The following is a 16902-nucleotide window of genomic DNA, read 5'->3' as shown; positions in this document are numbered from 1 at the left end:
AAAAGCACACAATCATACAATTATTTGTCTCATAGTGCATTCCTGTTGGAAACACACAGTACCTTATACAGAAATATAGTGTTCCCATCCAAATGGGTCACCTCCTTGGACGATAGTTGCTTTTCTCTGCCGAGAACCAGACATGTCAAAGGTAAACTGAGCCTTAGAATGTATTTTCGTTTACCTTTTGTTAAGTGGACGGACTCGGACAGCAACAAGAACTGAAGCCATGACAGTGAAAAGGGTCTTCGGCCTTCTGTGTGGGAAATGTGCGTCAATATGACCCTGAAAACACCAGCAACCAATTAGCACACCTGTGTGACCTGTCTTTTGACAAATTACTTTTAGTTGTCCTTTATTTGTTCTCCGGCAGAGGTCACTGTTTACAAACTATAATACATGTCCATGCTTTAAAATGTGATTATATCACATATAGTGAACTTATTCTCGTTTTTATTGCTTTACCTATTATTACTTAAAGTGTGTGCAGTCTGCATTCATTTTCATTTAATAACACACCCACGAACACTACTGTATATTATAACAGGACTGTATTATTTGTATTTTCCCGTTAACTCGCGCAATTTTGTTTCGTTATATTATGACACCCACATGTGTAGTGAATGGCGACGATTAGATATCCGCATATTTGCAAAATAAACACGCAGTTTGAGTAGCGCTAGGAAATCCGAGGTTTCCGATTGCATTTGAACGCACCACATGACTAACGTGTCCCATGATGCATTACGGCGACCAGTTGCGACTTTCAAATGTGTGCATGAAGATTCGAGATCACCCGAAAAACATTTGAAAACCTGCTTTTTAACAAATCACCACAGTCGACAACAGTGTTAACATATTAGTAATGAAGCAGCCATCGCCGCCTACAAAAAACAAAGCTGAGGAAATCGATAAGACGACGGCTATAGCGATGCTAAATGTTCCCGAGGATTCAACATGTCGTGGTTCCGCCGAAGGTAAAAGATCATAAGTCCTTCGTGTTTGAAAATATATATGTTGATGTTTGTAAAGGAGTAAATTACCACTGTGTCGTGCTCAAACAATATAGGTCTGCAATGTTATTTATGGAACATGGGGAACGCTGGGACCCAGGGCAGCAGGTTGTAACTTTTCCTTTAAAAGAAGAGTCTAAAGCAGGGCTTCCCAAACCGGATCCGGACCGCCAGCGCCCAAAATCCGGCCCGCGGGAAGTCCCAAGTTAAAAAAAAAAGAAGATTATTATTTTTATTTTTTTGTATTATTTTTTAGAATCTGTCCCTTCTAATCCATTTTCTACCGCTTGTTACTCTCGGTGTCTCCTAGCCGCTCAGGCAAATCATCCATCCATTTTTTTTTACCGCTTATCCCTTTCGGGGTCGCGAGGGGGGTGCTGGAGCCTATCTCAGCTACAATCGGGCGGAAGGCGGGGTGCACCCTGGACAAGTTGCCACCTCATCGCAGGGCCAACACAGATAGACAGACAACATTCACACACTAGGGCCAATTTTAGTGTTGCCAATCAACCTATCCCCAGGTGCATGTCTTTGGAGGTGGGAGGAAGCCGGAGTACCCGGAGGGAACCCACGCGGTCACGGGGAGAAGATGCAAACTCCACACAGAAAGATCCCGAGCGCAGGATCGAACCCAGGACCTTCGTGTTGTTAGGCAGACGCACTAACCCCTCTTCCACCGTGCTGCCCCCAGGCAAATCATATTGTCTGAAAATGCATTTTCCCATCAATAACGTGACATCATCACGCTTGCGCCACAGTGCGCAATCTTTCAGTCAATTAGTGCGCCAGGAATATATATATATATATATATATATATATATATATATATATATATATATATACTGTATATTAGGGCTGTGAATCTTTGGGTGTCCCACGATTCGATTCAATATTGATTCTTGGGGTCACGATTCGATTCAAAATCGATTTTTTTTTTTCAATTCAACACGATTCTCGATTCAAAAACGATTTTTTTCCCGATTCAAAACGATTCTCTATTCATTCAATAGATAGGATTTCAGCAGGATCTACCCCAGTCTGCTGACATGCAAGCAGAGTAGTAGATTTTTGTAAAAAGCTTTTATAATTGTAAAGGACAATGTTTTATCAACTGATTGCAATAATGTAAATTTGTTTTAACTATTAAAAGAACCAAAAATATGAATTATTTTATCTTTGTAAAAAAATTGGACACAGTGTGTTGTCAAGCTTATGAGATGTGATGCAAGTGTAAGCCACTGTGACACTATTGTTCTTTTTCTTTCTTTTTTTTATAAATGTCTAATGATAATGTCAATGAGGGATTTTTAATCACTGCTATGTTGAAATTGTAACTAATATTGATACTGTTGTTGATAATATTCATTTTTGTTTCACTACTTTTGGTTTTGTGTCGTGTTTGTGTCTCCTCTCAATTGCTCTGTTTATTGCAGTTCTGGGTGTTGCTGGGTCGGGTTTGGTTTTGGAAATGGATTGCATTGTTATGGTATTGCTGTGTATTGTTTTGTTGGATTGATTAATTAAAAAATAAAATAAATTAATTAAATTTTAAAAAATCTATTTTTTTTCGAAATGAGAATTGATTCTGAATCGCACAACGTGAGAATCGCGATTCGAATTTGAATTTATTTTTTCCCACACCCCTAATATATATGTATACAGCCCGGCCCAATTTTTTTAACCCAATGCGGCCCCCGAGTCAAAAAGTTTGGGGAGCCCTGGTTTTAAAGGATAGGGTCGTCCTTCTAAGTCTTGTAGTTTTTAAGTATCAACGGATCACTTCAGAATAATTCAATTCAACAGAAGTCTAACTGGAACCTTGTTAGAGGAGAAGCTAAAAAGAGGAAATTAGCACATGTACAGTATATCCACACAGTGCGGCCGCCAGCTACAAACACTTTCGGCCATAGATATGTATGAGTAGATAGTAGGGCTGGACGAATATGGCAAAATAATTGATTATTGTTCATTAATTGGAAAACTTAGGTACTTATTGTACCACCAAAACTAAATTTTAAAGAACAGAGGATAAAAATTAGTAACAAATAAACCTCCACAAGTACAAAATTAGATATTTATTATACCACCAAAACTCAATTTTATATAACATTTAAAAGAACAGATGATACAAATCAATAACAAATAATCCACTGCAAGTAAAATAATAATAATAGTAACAACGATAAATTTGAATAAAATAGCAATATTAAAGAAAAATAACAATAAAACGTTTTCCCTTTTAGTTTTTTGGAATTCAGTGTTTTATTTTTACACTTATTTACCGCATTAGAGTGGCTGTGCTGTTTGTGTCATTAATACAATTTTATTAAAATATTTGTAAATTAAATGCAAAAATCCTCACATGTATTAGTGCAATGCATCTTTGGCCAATTTTGACCAGTATTTAAAGTCTGAACATAATACTTGTGCAGTGTTGGCGTTAACGCACTTTTTGTGTCTTTTTACGCATTGAAATAAGAAAGGACGCGCACTTTCAGACGCAGATTTTTTTTTAATGGACGGTATAGCTCGGTTGGCAGAGCGGCCGTGCCAGCAACTTGAGGGTTGCAGGTTCGGTCGCAGGTTCGATCCCCGCTTCCGCCATCCTAGTCACTGCCGTTGTGTCCTTGGGCAAGACACTTTACCCACCTGCTCCCAGTGCCACCCACACTGGTTTAAAATGTAACTTAGATATTGGGTTTCACAATGTAAAGCGCTTTGAGTCACTTGAGAAAAAGCGCTATATAAATGTAATTCACTTCACTTCACTTAATGTTTACCAACCCTGCCTTCTCCGTGTCAAAACAGTGTTTTGTTTATATTTGCCGAGTCAAATTTCCTTCCCCGTTTATTGCGTTTTTATTGGTCGACTTCAAAATAATGAACTTTCCGGTACATTTTCTTAAATTTTGATTTGCCAAAATTTGTATCAATCACAAATACTGCATTTCCGGCGTTAGGACTCCCGCATGTTATTGTTTTCGTCATGGCGAGCAATAAACCCAAGAAGCAAAGCTTCAATGAAAAGTCAGCCACTTTTCAGCAAATGGCTCACTTATGAAGATGGAAATATGTTTTACACGCCATGTAAACGGGCTAATAAAAAGAACACCTTTACGATCGGGTGCACTGATTTTCAACGATCCAGCCTCACCAGGCACCAAGAATCATCATGTTGAATCCTGCTTGTCGGCTCCCAGATCGTGGTCGACGAGCGCGGGGGAGACATTCCTTCCAGGGCCGAAATATTATCGGGGGTAACACCCTCCATTTTACCCGGCAGTGGGTCCCTACAGTTCTGCTCTTTGGTCGGAATGACGAGGCATTCGATTTGTTACAACTCTTTATGTTTTCCACAAAGCCAAGCCGACATCCACCATGCTATTAAGACTCCTGAACATACTAGCGCTACCTCTCCTAACTTGCCCACTCACTTACACATGTCACTCACCCCACATACCGCCATTCTTAAAGAGGAACACACAGCATATGGCCATCACCAAGCCAGAGATGAAATGCTAGAGGCATTGAGTTCCACTGTATTAAATGACATTGAAACTACGTAACTTGCCAAATTCTATAGTTTGTTGGCATTATTTGCCATGAAAGTGTAGATGTGGCAGTTTTTAAAAGACTGATGATCTACATCAGTGGTTCTTAACCTTGTTGGAGGTACCGAACCCCACCAGTTTCATATGCGCAGTCACCGAACCATTCTTTAGTGAAAAATTAATTTCAAAAAATTACAAATTCAAGGCAAAGTTATGTTTTTTTTACTGGTGCAAAAAATGAACCGTGCATGAACATCACCTTGTTCAAAGAACAAAACCAACACAATGCATGAACTCACAACAAATTACACACCTGCAACTCAGTGTGACATCTGCTGTTGCCTTTGAGAGACCAGTTCAGATATGCGTGGCTTCACCTGGGCAAGTGCCACTCTCATGTTATTTTAAATGATAAAATAAAACGATTTATTTATTTTCACAGCAAAGTCTGTTCCTTTTCTTCGTTTTCCACCCAGACATACAATACTAGTACACAGCTCATGAAAAACAATGTTTTTTGTTATTGTCATTGTAAGTGGGCCAAAACACTTATATTAGAAAATAATCTCATGGAAATGACAGCTGTCATGTGATTATTATAATAAAACCTTACATTTTTTATTTAGTCAGGTTTGGGACAGGTGTGCTCACATGTGCTCCACTGAATGCTCAAGGAGTTTTTGCGTTTGCTCACGCATATGGAAAATTAGAGGGAACATTGTTTAAAGGGTATCCATAATACGCCGATAGGGAGAAGTTATTATTTACACCAGGGGTCGGCAACCTTTACCACTCAAAGAGCCATTTTGGCAAGTTTCACAAATTAAAGAAAATAATGGGAGCCACAAAAAAAATTTTAAAATGAAAAACACCGCATACAAAGCTTAAATTGCTTTGTGCTATGTTAACCAGGGGTCTCAGACACACGCACCGGCACGCACTTTAATATGGAAATTTGATGTTAGTGCGGCCCGCGAGTTTTGAATGAATGGCGCTTGATAGCGTCATACTTGCCAACCCTCACATTATTTCCGGGAGACTCTCGAATATCAGGGCGTGATGGCACTGCTTTTGGCGCCCTCTACAGCCTGCCCAAACAGCGTACCTGCTCGACCACATGTAGAATGCAGATTCAGCTTGCTCACGTAAGTGACAGCAAGGCATACTAGCTCAGCAGCCACACGGCTTACACTGACGGTAGCCGTATATAACAACTTTAACACTGTTACGTTACAAATATGCGCCACACTTTGAACCCACACCAAAAAAGAATGACAAACACATTTCTGGAGAACATCTGCACTCTAACACAACATAAACACAACACAACAAATACCCAGAATCCCATGCAGCACTAACTCTTCCGCTCAACCGACGCACGGAGGGGGGGGGGGTTGATGTGTGGGGGGGTTTGGTGGTAGCGGGAGTGTATAATCTAGACCGGAAGAGTTAGGGCTGCATGGGATTCTGGGTATTTGTTGTGTTGTGTTACGGTGGGATGTTCTCCAGAAATGTGTTTTTCATTCTTTTTTGGTGTGGGTTCACAGTGTGGCGCATATTTGTAACGTAACAGTGTTAAAGTTGTTATATACAGCTACCGGCAGTGTAAGCTGTGTGGCTGATGACTAAGTATGCTTTGCTGTCTCCTACGTGTGCAAGTAAAAGCTACATACAACATGTGGCCGGGCTGGCACGCTGTTGGTAAATGCTATAGAGGATAATTACTGCAGTGCAATTAGGGCACGCCCTTAATTTAGTAATTAGAGTGAAAATAGGATTATATTTGCCCTGGGTGTTATCTAGGAGAGGCACTGAGATCCATAAGTCTCCTGGGAAAATCAGGGGGATCGGCAAGTATGCAGCTGAGCCGCATCAGAGTGGCCAAAGAGCCGCATGCGGCTCCGGAGCTGCGGGTTGCCAACCCCTGATTTACACAATGAGTCGGGTGTGTCTTGACCTCCGCGGCGGAGGCTCCGCCGAACCCCTGAAGCCGACTCACCGAACCCCTAGGGTTCGATCAAACCCAGGTTAAGAACCACTGATCTACATACATGTGAGAATAATCACTTCAATTTGTCATATGCATGTATGCCCTGGCACACCATTATCATCATTTCATGACCAAAGCAAAAAACTTTTTACGCTTTTCTACTGAAATAAATACACTTACAAATAAATCAATATTTGTTAAATACAAATATAAAAAAAAAATACCGGCAGCGGTAAAGTTTAGATCCATGAAGAAAAGATGAAAGTGAATGAATGTTTATAACTGAATACATTTTCATCCATCCATCCATTTACTACCGCTTGTCCCTTTTGGGGTCGCGGGGGGTGCTGGAGCCTATCTCAGCTGCATTCGGGCGGAAGGCGGGGTACACCCTGGACAAGTCGCTACCTCATCACAGGGCCAACACAGATAGACAGACAACATTCGCACTCACATTCACACACTAGGGCCAATTTAATGTTGCCAATCAACCTATCCCCAGGTGCATTTTCATATGCATTAAAATTAGTTTTCTTTTGTATTAATTTTTTGATGAATTAACGTTTATGACAACCTTTTTCCAAAACACAATATAGAATGTGAGATTAGGGCTGGGCGATATATCGATATACGCGATATATTGCGGGTTTGTCTCTGTGCGATATTGAAAATGACTATATCGTGATATTCGAGTATACGTTCTCACGCAGATGTTTTTAGCTGCTGGCATTACACTACAGGCTCTTCCCACTTTTTCTAGTCTCTCCTTCTCACAGACAGCAAGCGCACCTTCTTACACACGTCACAAACTGTCACGTCATACGTCACATACGTATACGCCCTCGCGGAGCAGAGAGGTAGCAGCATGAGTAACGTTAGCTGTGATGCTAGCGTAGCCGTGCGAAGTAATACGAGAGAGAGAGAAGGTGCGAATCTGGTAACAAATGAAGGAAGAATTAATTCCCAAGAAAAACAGCAGAGAGTCCATCGTCTGGCGGTGATTTGGCTTCAAGTGGGAATATGTCGAACAGACAACCGTAATTTGTCTAGTGTGGGACAAAAGCGTTTCTACAAAAAGTAGCATTATTGCTAATATGTAGCATCATTTGAAAAGTCACCTGCTAGAGAATGAAGAGTGCTTACTCCGCATGTCAACATCTCCATTCAGTGCCACACCATCAAAATGCCGAGGCAAACATTTCCAGATCAACAACATATGAAAAAAAGAGTCAACAAAAGGAGATAATGTCCGCAGGAACCTACCACATAGCGAAGGACGAACACTATTTGATTTCCTATTATGCAGCTCATTTTTATTTGACGCTTATTCAAATATCTTGTGTAACATCATGCACAAAAGAGTGTCCGCCCTGAGATCGGTAGGTTGGAGTTCAAATCCCAGCCGAGTCATACCAAAGACTGTAAAAATGGGACCCATAACCTCCCTGCTTGGCACTCAGCAACACGGGTTGGAGTTGGGGGTTAAGTCACCAAAATGATTCCCGGGCGCGGCGCCGCTGCTGCCCACTGCTCCCCAAGGGGATGGGTCAAATGCAGAGGACAAATTTCACCACATCTAGTGTGTGTGTGACAATCATTGGTATCTTTAATCTTTAATCTTTAAAAAGTGCACTTTATTTGTTTTAAACTGTTGTAGTAGCGTTCTGTACAAAAAGTGCTCTTTAATTCAGTGTTGTTTTGATAAGTCATCTTAGTGACATCATGCACAAAAATGCACTAATAGCTTGTTTTAAAATGTCTCTGACAACCTTGCACTTTCTGTTTTGGAAATAACATGAATGTTTGTGCCACTGCTTAATAACTGTTTAATAAATACCATTTTGGTAAATTTACTTAGTTGTGATTTCCCTCTCTGCATGAAAGTTTAAAATGAGCATATATTAATGCAGTATGAACAAGAATGTTTTAATGTAGACACATAGAATCATCATACTGGTGTGATTATATGCATCAAGTGTTAATTCAAGGATAAGGCAAAATATCGAGATATATATTGTGTATCGCGATATGGCCTAAAAATATCGAGATATTAAAAAAAGGCCATATCGCCCAGCCCTATGTGAGATATAACAGGATAATGCATACATTTATAATTTGTTTTCAAAACGGTTACAAAAAAGTAGGACCCCAAAAGTTTACTGTGGGACCTAGGGCTGGGCGATACGGCCTTTTTTTAATATCGCAATATTTTAAGGCCATATCGCGATACACGATATATATCTCGATATTTTGCCTTAGCCTTTAATGAACACTTGATGCATATAATCACACCAGTATGATGATTCTATGTGTCTACATTAAAACATTCTTCTTCATACTGCATTAATATATGCTACTTTAAAACTTTCATGCAGAGAAGGAAATCACAACTAAAAAATAAAAAATGACTTCCAGGAGTTATCTCACCCTCTGAGAAGCCTACATTTTACTAATGATTTCTAATGTAAAATGTGTAGAATAAATATTACATTTCAACATTTCTGTCAACAAAGATTTGCGTCAGTCATTTTGACAGTTGGCTAATATAGCTATTATAGACACTTACATCATGTGTTGTCTTCATTATAACTCTTATACAAAGCTTTTAATTTTTTGCGGCTCCAGACAGATTTTTTTTTTTTGTATTTTCGGTCCAATATGGCTCTTTTAACATTTTGGGTTGCCGACCTCTGGCCTAATGCATTCTTACTCTCATTGTGTTGACAGAAAACACACAGGAGGGACATTGCAGCGTGACCGCCAGTCCTAAGCATTGCAAAACAGCTGAGAGTGACTCAGAGATGTCGAGAAGAGCAAAGGAGGAAGGCTGCGTGAATGTAGTCTTCCCGGGAACTGTGACTAAGGAAGGCTGCTGCCGTTTTGTCAGCGAGGTCCTCAAATTTATTTTATATCAGAGACAACAACTGCCCATGACCTTTGACCAACTGGTGTACTCTCAGAGGAAACAACAAGATAAATCGGTGAAAATATCAGACTTTATTGCACATTATTTTTTTATCATTGACAGAAAATTTAAGGGGAACCACAATATTTTTCAGAATTTTGCCCATCATTTATAAACCTTTTGTGAGACAAGCACCCATATTTTTTTTTTATGCACTCTAACTCGTAAATAAACTCCAGCAAGAGTCCGCAAACATTGCAGGTAATGGAAGACGATCTATTCCACCTAAAAGTGCTGTAAAAAATATAGAAAACCTCGGATTTTTATACATCTTGCAAGTATTGTATACAGTCGTGGTCAAAAGTTTACATACACTTGTAAAGAACATAATGTCATGGCTGTTTTGAGTTTCTAATAATTTCTACAACTCTTATTTTTTTGTGATAGGGTGATTGGAGCACATACTTGTTGGTCACAAAAAGCATTCATGAAGTTTGGTTCTTTTATGAATTTATTATGGGTCTACTGAAAATGTGACCAAATCTGCTGGGTCAAACGTATACATACAGCAATGTTAATATTTGGTTACATGTCCCTTGGCAAGTTTCACTGCAATAAGGCACTTTTGGTAGCCATCCACAAGCTTCTGGTTGAATTTTTGACCACTCCTCTTGACAAAATTGGTGCAGTTCTGCTAATAAATGATAAATGGGTTGTACTTGTATAGCGCTTTTCTAACTTCAAGGTACTCAAAGCGCTTTGACAGTATTTCCACATTTACCCATTCACACACTGATGGCGGGAGCTGCCATGCAAGGCGCTACCAGCAGCCATCAGAGGCAAAGGGTGAAGTGTCTTGCCCAAGGACACAACGAACGTGACTAGGAAGGTAGAAGGTGGGAATTGAACCCCAGTAACCAGCAACACTCCGATTGCTGACACAGCCACTCTACCAACTTCGCCAATGTGTTGGTTTCCTGACATGGACTTGTTTCTTCAGCATTGTCCATACGTTTAAGTCAGGACTTTGGGAAGGCCATTCTAAAGCCTTAATTCTAGCCTGATTTAGCTATTCCTTTACCACTTTTGACATGTGTTTGGGGTCATTGTCCTGTTGGAACACCCAACTGCGCCCAACACCCAACCTCCGGGCTGATGATTTTAGGTTGTCCTGAAGAATTTGGAGGTAATCCTCCTTTTTCATTGTCCCATTTACTCTCTGCAAAGCACCAGTTACATTGGCAGCAAAACCGGCCCAGAGCATACTACTACCACCGCCGTGCTTGATGGTAGGAATGGGGTTCCTGGGATTAAGGGCCTCACCTTTTCTCCTCTAAAAATATTGCTGGGTAGTGTGGCCAAACAGCTCAATTTTTGTTTCATCTGACATCACATGGACAAAGATAAGACCTTCTGGAGTAAAGTTCTGTGGTCAAATGAAACAAAAATTGAGCTGTTTGGCCACAATATCAAGCAATAGGTTTGGAGGAGAAAAGGTGAGGCCTTTAATCCCAGGAACGCCATTCCTGCCGCAAGTATGGTGGTGATAGTATTATGCTCTGGGCCTGTTTTACTGCCAATGAAGCTGGTGTTTTACAGAGAGTAAATAGGACAATGAAAAAGGAAGATTACCTCCAAATTCTAAAGGACAACCTAAAATCATCAGCCCCGAGGTTGGGTCTTGGGCGCAGTTGGGTGTTCCAACAGGACAATGACCCCAAACACACGTTAAAAGTGGTAAAGGAATGGCTAAATCAGGCTAGAATTAAGGTTTTTTAGAATGGCTTTCCCAAAGTCCTGACTTAAACGTGTGGACAATGCTGAAGAAAGAACTCCATGTCAGAAAACCAACAAATTTAGCTGATCTACACCAATTTTGTCAAGAGGAGTGGTCAAAAATTCAACCAGAAGCTTGTGGATGGCTACCAAAAGTGCCTTATTGCAGTGAAACTTGCCAAGGGACATGTAACCAAATATTAACATTGCTGTATGTAACTTTTGACCCAGCAGATTTGGTCACTTTTTCAGTAGACCCATAATAAATTAATAAAAAAACAAACTTCATGAGTGTTTTTTGTGACCAACAAGTATGTGTTCCAATTACTATCACAAAAAAAAAAGAGTTGTAGAAATTATTGGAAACTCAAGACAGCCATAACATTATGTTCTTTACAAGTGTATGTAAACTTTTGACCACGACTGCATATATATTTTATTAACCGGCACATTCCTAATAACATGTAATATTCACGTATTTTGCTTATTTTAAGCAGAAGGAAAAACATTGTTTTTTAGCCTGAATAGAAATAAAGGGGATGCTCTGCGAGTTTTAGAAGCTAAGGGATAAGCAGCTCCAGCAATTAGCAGTATTTCTAAGTGCTAAACAAGAACTACAAACTGCGAATATAATAAAACAATCACTTGCTGTACAATGTCTTCTCTCACTGGGATGCCGACTGATGGGATGTTCATATCTTTCCATTTAGATAAAGAATTAATCATCCTTACGCAGGTAAAAGAAAGAAGAAGTTTGTTTTGTGTGTGTCGGTCTAACTTCTCGGTTTATGGCCACAGCCTTCTACTATACAAGTGAGAGGCATGATTAATAATCTAGAATTAACTTTTACCAACTCAGAGGCGGTGCAGCAGCTCACCGGCTCGGTTTGTCAATGTAGCAGCAAAGGCTAGTTACTTCTCTGTGATCATGGCACCGCTAGAAGTAGTTCCTCTGCATTCGCGTTTGGTAAATATTCAAGTCACAGTATGTAAATGGAATATAGTTGGCGGTTTTTGGATGTTTTTTTATAAGGCTTAATGGCTGCAATAGTTTTAGTGTTAGCGACCTCGTACTTGCTGTATTTTACAAATTAGAGTGCATAAAAAAAAAAAAGAAATGTGTTCTTGTCTTACATAGGGATTGTGAATCATAGACATAATACAATTTTAAAAAGTGCAGTTACTGTTTAAAATTAAGTGTGTTTGTTTTGTAACCTCCCAGGATGAAGCTGTCGTGAGTCAGAAGCAAGTTCATCAGGCTAATTTAAACAGGCGAAAGTGTCAAAAGACGCTGCAGGCCGTGGAGGAGGTGCTACAGCAGCTGGAAGTGCTCTTCTCCATGAGCCATGTCCCCCGAGTGCTGCTGCTCATAGGTGGCTCAGTCATCCTCCCCAAGGAGATCTACGAGATCAACATGGAGAATCTGGTATTGGACGGGGGGGGTCACTGCCTCCGTGTGTCGACGTGCTTAAGACATCTCTTCCGCTCGCTCTTTGTCGCGGACTTCTTGTCTGACAGCGGCCCCGTGCGTTTAACCACATCCAGAGTCTTAGCGCTGGCCCACAGGGACTGCGGGGTGGGTTGGTTCCACCCTAAACTGCACTTTAAACTGCCAAAATGTGTGAAAAATCAAATCATTGCACTTTCGAGTGATCCATGCAGCTGCGGCAACACTAACATGGACTGTCAGGACTATGTTTGGTTTCAAGCACCCACAGCCATCAATGGCTTTTCTCTCTAAAAAAAAAAGGGGTATTATTTGTGCTGCTTTTTAAACTGGAGGAATTTTAAATATTTAAGAATTAACGTATTTGTACGTACAGTATATAGTTTTAAAAATTTGTTTGAATGATTTCATGGTCAACTTCAAGTTGCATCATGTATAAAAACTAATTCTTACTTGAAATCTGTCTAATGCTGACTTTTCTGCTATCGAAACATTAAGCTGTCCTTAGTATGCATCATTTATTTAATAATAATTGTTTTTGTCAGTGAATGGGCTAAAAAATACCAGAAAAGGCTAATATCATTAATTTGAAATACTGGCATATGTGTGACTATTCCTCCACGATCACAGAGCATTATCATCTTCACATTTCAGTATTTCTGTCTCTGCAAATTGACCAAACCTGTTCACAAGTACTTAAATTATGATAAATATAGCTAGCACAGCAATAGTCCATTTCAGTTTTTCTGTTATGTATTTACCTAATGATTCAACTTTATTCATAAAGAATACATATATACAACAGTATATGTTCACATTGCACCTAAAATCATAGAAGGGAAAAGTTTACATTGCACATCACGCATGTTTACTTGTGGGTGTTTTTTTGTTTTTTTATTTGCTGTCCTCAGAATGCCAGATAGTGCAAATAAATAAAATTAAGAGTACAAAAAACTGAAAATAATTAATTTGCTTAAAACCGAGACTGCAAATATAAAATGTACAATTCAGTAGATAGAGGATTACCACATGAAGAACCAGTAAAGGGTAGCCAGGGGAACAGTCAGGCCAGTGATTCTCAAGCTGTCAGAGCCGTGTACAGGGTGAGTAGGACAACCCGCTTTCAAGCGGGCTCCTTAATGATTGGTCAAAAGGCACTCACGTGACTACAGGGCGCCATGTTATGTACCATTTTGAAGCAGCAGGTACTAAATAAGGCGCCTGTTGTTAACTTGTCAATATTCTCTGTACACGGCTCTGCAAACTGTGGTACGCGGGCTTCATCTAGTGGTAAGCCAAAAAAACACTTAATTAAATGTTCAAACACAGTATTACTGTTTAAACTGTATGCAATGCAATGGCCAAACATATTAAATATACTTGCTATGTAAAACCTCTGCCTTGTTTTTAATGGCTACTTAGGCTGCTATGCTACCGTATTTTATTGTTGGTCATTATGGTGGTATGTGGGTACCGAGGATGTCGTTGTGGCTTGTACAGCCCTTTGAGACACTTGTGATTTAGGGCTATATAAATAAACATTGATTGCTTGATTGATACTTGCAGACCCAAGGGATTACTGAGGTGGTACTTGGTGAAAAAAGTTGAGAATCATTGCCGTAGGCCTTTTAAAGCCATGACGTCAATCAATCAAAGTTGATTTATATAGCCCTGAATCGCGAGTGTCTCAAAGGGCTGCACAAGCCACAACGACATCCTCGGCTCAGATCGCTCTACATTCTCTACATTAGTTGATTATCCTTTACTCCTCTTCCACAGCAATCAAACAGCCTGTAAAATTAAAAACAATTACCTACAGCATAGGCTCAGAAAATGTCATGTTTCATTCCCTGCGAATACTTTTAGTTTAGTACTGATGGTTTATTAATGGTTGACTCTCCCAACCTCCGTTTCAGGTATTTCGGTCCCCACAAAGTAACTGAATGGTTTTGTTTTTATATGGAAATGTTGCCTGTGAATGTCCAGGGTGTTGTTGACCTTAGACACCATGTCAGCTGGAAAAGGCTCCCGCTTCCCCGAACAGGATAAGCAGTCTAAAACAAATGGATAAGATGGATTACGAGGCCATACCTTATGGGGCGGCATGGCGTAGTGGGTAGAGCGCCCGTGTCAGAAACCTGAGGGTTGCAGGTTCGCTCCCCGCCTCTTACCATGCCGTTGTGCCCTTGGGCAGGACACTTCACCCTTGCCCCCGGTGCCGCTCACACCGGTGATTGAATGTTGAATGAATGATAGGTGGTGGTCGGAGGGGCCGTAGGCGCAAATTGGCAGCCACGCTTCCGTCAGACTACCCCAGGGCAGCTGTGGCTACGAAAGTAGCTTACCACCACCAGGTGTGAATGAATGATGGGTTTTTAACATGTAAAGCGACTTTGGGTACTTAGAAAAGCGCTATATAAATCCCAGGTATTATTATACCTCTTATATTTAGAGTGAAGTCTGCACTTTTGACATAAGTATTAATTACCATGACATTTCTACAATAAATAAAATGAAGTGACACCTTTATCTCTGCATAACAATAATAAATACTGTACAAAACATGGACTCCATCTGACAGTAAATAAACCTACTCAGTGGCCTAGTGGTTAGAGCAGTGGTTCTTAACCTGGGTTCGATCGAACCCTAGTAGTTCGGTGAGTCGGCCTCAGGGGTTCGGCGGAGCCTCCGCCACGGATGTAAAGACACATCCGACTTATGTAAATAAAAACTTCTCCCTATCAGCGTGTTATGGATACCCCCAAACAATGTTCCCTCTAATTTTCCATCTGGTTTGCAGGTTGTTTGATTGATCGATTGAAACTTTTACTAGCAGATTGCAAAGGAAGAGAATACATTGTATGAAACAGTACAGTTTACACAGTACAGTACATATTCCGTACAATTGACCACTAAATGGTAACACCCGAATACGTTTTTCAACTTGTTTAAGTCGGGGTCCACGTTAATCAATGCATGGTAAGGTGTGTAATTTGTTGTGAGTTCATGCACTGTGTTGGTTTTGTTCTTTGAACAAAGTGATGTTCATGCACGGTTCATTTTGTGCACCAGTAAAAAAAACATGACTTTTTGTTAAATTAGAAAGAAAAACATCTTATTTTTCACTAAAGAAGGGTTCGGTGAATGCGCATATGAAACTGGTGGGGTTCGGTACCTCCAACAAGGTTAATAACCACTGGGTTAGAGTGTCCGCCCTGAGATCGGTAGGTCGTGAGTCATACCAAAGACTATAAAAATGGGGCCAGGTCATTACCTCCCTGCTAAATGATTACCGGGTGCGGCCACTGCTGCTGCTCACTGCTCCCCTCACCATCAAGGGTGATGGGTCAATGCAGAGAATAATTTCGCCACAACTCGTGTGTGTGTGTGTGACTATCATTGGTACTTTTTAACTTTAAACACTTATATTTGTAAAGGCCACATTTTAATACATATACTGTACTGAGATGATGGGACCTTCAGCTATTTGAGTACGCCTGAAAAACGCCAAGACAATCACACCTCTTGAAACTATGTTTACAAAGTTGTTACATGAATCATCTTTTTAGCCATGTCATGAAGTTGATTATTTCAAGGGTGCTTAAAGGTATGCGGTAGAACAAACAGTGCAGTCATTCGGACAATGATTTGGACCAAAGACAGTACAGTACACCTAATGTATTGCTCATCTTTAAATAAACAGGTATGTTGTGAATATGAACATGAATTTTGCGCTCGGACTTTTATTTAGAAAAATTGCGTTTATGAACACAAACACCGGAAGTGTCTCTTCTTTGATGAGTTTGGTGAACCATCACCGAGGACATCTGCTGGTTACATGGAGTATTACAGTCTAACGCCATATAAAAAAAACACTTCCCAAGTGAATTGTTATGGTTAGTTGCGAATCTTGTTATTTTTGTGATGTTGTGTTTTAAATTTGATATGAAAGAGGTCAAATAATCTACCAAAGACTTGAAACTCGCTATATGCCCTTAAATCTATGTAAGAGAAAACGTTGGCTTCATCATATGCACACGCCGATACGTTTATTTTGGAGGATGAATGGGATGTAATTTGTTATTCATGGCATTTTATTATCCCAAATTGCCCAAAACAATTTCAATGTTGTCGAACTTAAGGTCTATAGTTAAAACGTCCTTAATATCCGCATCACGGTGAAATAAAAAAAAGTTAATGTGTTAAAATCCCACGTTCTG

The 16902-nt window shown here is 40.0% G+C and overlaps 1 protein-coding gene across 1 annotated transcript; it reads left to right on the top strand.

Annotated features, from left to right (window-relative positions):
- Positions 1-708: 708 nt before the first annotated feature.
- On the top strand, positions 709-14171 carry mad2l1bp (MAD2L1 binding protein). The gene is made up of 3 exons (XM_062057667.1): positions 709-977; positions 9282-9535; positions 12458-14171. The coding sequence occupies exons 1-3, from the start codon at positions 866-868 to the stop codon at positions 12974-12976; spliced, it is 885 nt and encodes a 294-aa protein (XP_061913651.1). The 5' UTR covers positions 709-865; the 3' UTR covers positions 12977-14171.
- Positions 14172-16902: the final 2731 nt, after the last annotated feature.

Source organism: Entelurus aequoreus, linkage group LG09, assembly GCF_033978785.1.
Source record: "Entelurus aequoreus isolate RoL-2023_Sb linkage group LG09, RoL_Eaeq_v1.1, whole genome shotgun sequence".
In the NCBI taxonomy this organism is placed as follows: Eukaryota; Metazoa; Chordata; class Actinopteri; order Syngnathiformes; family Syngnathidae; genus Entelurus; species Entelurus aequoreus.
Note: the sequence above shows the minus strand (reverse complement) of the source record. Positions and strands in the feature narration are given on the sequence as shown.

Bases quoted from the DNA above. Each gene is read 5' to 3' on its own strand.
- mad2l1bp (XM_062057667.1), top strand. From the start codon at position 866: ATGAAGCAGCCATCGCCGCCTACAAAAAACAAAGCTGAGGAAATCGAT. The intron at 978-9,281 runs GTAAAAGATCAT...TTGTGTTGACAG, and splicing joins ATGTCGTGGTTCCGCCGAAG to AAAACACACAGGAGGGACAT. The intron at 9,536-12,457 runs GTGAAAATATCA...GTAACCTCCCAG, and splicing joins GGAAACAACAAGATAAATCG to GATGAAGCTGTCGTGAGTCA.